Consider the following 3,681-nt stretch of genomic DNA (forward strand, 5'->3'; position numbering starts at 1 on the left):
TTCAGACACAAGGTCTTTTTACCTAAATAGTCTGCGACTGCGCTGATTTCATGAATTCATTGATTTATAGAATATTCTTATAAAAACATAAGTGTCATTAACAATCTGCTAAAAAATGGATGCAGTGCACAAAAATTATAGAAGTGCACAAACACACGGTCCAATATACAGACTACCGATCAACAAATATGAAAACCTTTATTTATTGATATGGTTGAGGTATATCTTAAAATACATATCTATGGGTGAAGAGAGAAGCAATAACAAACAAACAAAAAAAGAAAATCAGTCTAATGTGTCCAAATTTCACTGACGACCAGATGGAAGCTGCTTCTTATTCACTTTATGTAGTTCTGCTTGAGTCATTAAAGCCATTAATGTTCAAAACATAAATAAAAAGATATCTTCAGTTGCATCGAACCGCTGCATTAAAAATACTTTCTCATTAAAAAAAAACAAAAGACATCCGGTTGGCTTTTCAGAAATCCAGCCACTCAGCCATGTAAACACAGTTAGACGGAGAGATCTCGCACCCTTCATGACAGTCATCAAACACCTACAGAGCAGAGAGTTACTACATGTGGTTAACTTAGCACATTAAAGGCATAGTTCACCCAAAAATGATCCAAGATGGCCTGAGGGTCTGTTCCGATAAAGAAACAAACTCATCTACAATGCTAAATCGCCTTAAGCAATACCCCAATATTGATTTATATCATGCAGCCCTACTTGTGTACTAAAAGCTTACCGGCCTAAAGTCCACATGGTGTTTTGACCAGGCCAGTGGGCTGAATTATGGGATTCACGCCCCTGTAGAGCTTCATCTGTCCATCTACACTCCCCACAGTCCCCTCTTTAGCAGCGATTATGGTCATCTCCACCTTGCCGTCAAAGATCAATGTGTTCAGAATGGTCTCAATGTCCTCCATGGACAAATCCACCTGCACACAGGAATATCACAACATATTAAATCTATTCAGTTCATGTTTAAAAAATCTTGAAGTGATAAAGGTACAGTTCCCCCCCCCCCCCAAACAAAATGCTGAAAATATACTCAATCTTTAGGCCAGGGCTTCACAAACTTGGTCCTGGAGGGCCGGTGTCCTGCAGAGTTTAGCGCCAACTTGCCTCAACACACCTGCCTTTAAGTTTATAGTATGCCTAGTAAGAGCTTGATTAGCTGGTTCAGGAGTGTTTAATTGGCGTTGGAGCTAAACTCTTCAGGACACCGGCCCTCCAGGACCGAGTTTGGACACCCCTGCTTTAGGCCACTCAAGATATAGATGAGTTTGTTTCTTCATCAGAACAGCTTTGGAGAAAATCAGCATTGCATTATTTGTTTCACCCTCTGCAGTGAATGGGTGCCGTCAGAATGAACGTCCAAACAGCTGGTAAAAACATCACAAGTAATCCACACGACATCAATTAACATCTTGTGAAGCCAAATGCTGTTTTTTTTAAGAAACAAATCCATCAAGGCATTTTAAACCGTCGCTTCCGGTTAATTATTAAATTAATATAATATTAATATATTAATGAATTATTATATCCGTAATAACCCTGCCTCCAGTGAAACAGTCCATCCCTCTTGTGTAAAAGTCCCTGTTGTCCTTCGTACATCAAAATCCACCAACATATTTGCTTAGAACTGTTTTGAACTGGTGCTCGGTCTGCACATATTTCTCTCCTGATTCAGACAAAACTAATTTTCCACTGGAGAAAGCATTTTATGGATAGAGGACTCATTTTAGCTGGAAGGTAAAACGTCTGCATGGTGGATTTGTTTCTAACAAACATGCAGCTTTTCACTTCACAAGACATTAAGAGATGGACTGGAGTGGTGTGGATTGCTTGTGGATTATTGTGATGTTTTTTATCAGATGTTTGGACTCTCATTCTGACGACACCCATTCACTGCAGAGGATCCATTAGTGAGCAAGTGATGAAATGCTACATTTCTCCAAATCTGTTCCAATGAAAAAACAAACTCATTTACATCTTGGATGGTCTGAGGGTGAGTACACTGTAAAAAAAAATCTGTGACATTTACGGTAAAATACCGGCAGCTGTGGTTGCCAGAACTTCACCGTTAAAAAATATGGTAGAAACATTTTAGGTCTTACAGACTTAACTTAAATTCACAATAAAAAAAACGTATTTCATTGACTGATGTAATGTTAATAAACCAGCATATTGAAGTACTAATATCTGTTTTAAACCATTGAAATGCTGATAACCACCAAAAACAGGTGGTGATGAGAAAGTCACATGATGAATCAAAGCTCATCACAATCAGCTCTTCCATAAGCTGAGAAGGGAAATACTAATATATATACATAGAAGGTGCACAGTGTCATTCACACAAACACTAAACACCATCATGGTAACACATACGATACTGAAATAATGCAATAAACATTCATTTAACAACATTAGATGTAAGATAAAACACTAATGTACACAACTGATAAGGAAAAACTAAGAAGAAACAGTTATTTCAATGAAAAATATGAAGTGTCATGCAGGGAATTTTGGGAGTGTCAATTTACAGTATTTCACTGTAAATTATACAATGAGACTTTTTCTTTTTCACTGCCAAAAACCGGTTGAATGTAATTACAGTTATTCACCGTATATAGTATGGAAACTTACTGATAACCAATTAACAGGTTTTTATTGTAGCATTTTTACAGTCTTTTACTGTTAAAATCACAATCATTTTTTACAGTGTACATTTTCAGCATATTTTCATTTTTGCCTGAACTATTCTATATAGATATCATTCACACGCACTTTGCTGATGCCAAGCTCACAGATGTACTTCCACACTTCATGAGAGTTGGCAAATGAGCTGTTTCTTTGCACCATGGGGCTCTGCTTACTGTCTCTCGCAGCTTCAGCCTGAAAATATACACATTTCTATTAAATTCAAAGTCTTTAATCTTCAAGATCATAAAGAAGCTGCTGACACAGCTCTTTTATCCTTTACAGAGGGAAAAAAATAAGACCAAACTCAACTACATTTCCCAGCATTCTCTGCCGCAGCAAAATGGCTACATCATGTTGAAGCAGCGATAAAAAGCTCGCTGTTTTTGTCAGTTAGCGCCAAAGAGAAATAAATTGTCCATAGAATAAATGTAATTCATACCAAAACCATATGAACGCACGCGACGTAATTGACGTAATACGCTTACGGAACTTGTACGTGAAGTCTTGAATGCAGCAAAATATACATTGGGCAGACTTATAAATACATAATGTTGTAAGTTAATGTATAGACCCATACGCTATTAAAAAAACAAAACCTTCTTATCATTGAAAACATTCACATATTACAACCACGATGCTCATCTACTGGATCGGAGATGGGTCCGTTTTTCCGTAAACGTCGGTTTGTAAATACTTGCAATACACAAAAAAGACGGAGTAGCTTTGATAGTAACTTTTTATTAATTCTAAATCCATCCACACGTTATCATATGTTGTTAACAGGCCATGCATGAGGATGTTAAACCTGCGCTCAACTCATTCTCGATATCTACAGGGTCCGTGGACTCTTTCTTGACTTTATAACTTCTGTCATTGTTCATTAGAAAGGAGTTACTTGATAATAAAGTGAAATGTCATCATTAATAATTGCACATTCAAAGATACAGAATGCTGTTTCGAATTCCAGTCTGC

The 3,681-nt window shown here is 37.1% G+C and overlaps 1 protein-coding gene across 2 annotated transcripts; it reads right to left on the reverse strand.

Moving 5' to 3' along the window:
• Nucleotides 1-218: 218 nt before the first annotated feature.
• Nucleotides 219-2,895, reverse strand: LOC107579626 (DNA-directed RNA polymerase III subunit RPC6-like). Of its 2 annotated transcripts, XM_016265430.1 has the most exons (3): nucleotides 2,794-2,895; nucleotides 777-941; nucleotides 219-556 (listed from the first exon to the last, which is right to left on the reverse strand). In XM_016265430.1, the coding sequence occupies exons 1-3, from the start codon at nucleotides 2,866-2,868 to the stop codon at nucleotides 479-481; spliced, it is 318 nt and encodes a 105-aa protein (XP_016120916.1). In that variant the 5' UTR covers nucleotides 2,869-2,895; the 3' UTR covers nucleotides 219-478. The 2 variants fall into 2 exon arrangements, 1 of the variants encoding a protein (XP_016120916.1); XR_001608506.1 differs by lacking the exons at nucleotides 219-556; nucleotides 2,794-2,895 and adding an exon at nucleotides 1,055-1,120 and having other exon boundaries at nucleotides 762-941.
• Between the last annotated feature and the right edge of the window lie 786 nt (nucleotides 2,896-3,681).

The sequence above is a fragment of the Sinocyclocheilus grahami genome, unplaced genomic scaffold (genome assembly GCF_001515645.1).
Source record: "Sinocyclocheilus grahami isolate Dianchi unplaced genomic scaffold, SAMN03320097.WGS_v1.1 scaffold18684.1, whole genome shotgun sequence".
In the NCBI taxonomy this organism is placed as follows: domain Eukaryota; kingdom Metazoa; phylum Chordata; class Actinopteri; order Cypriniformes; family Cyprinidae; genus Sinocyclocheilus; species Sinocyclocheilus grahami.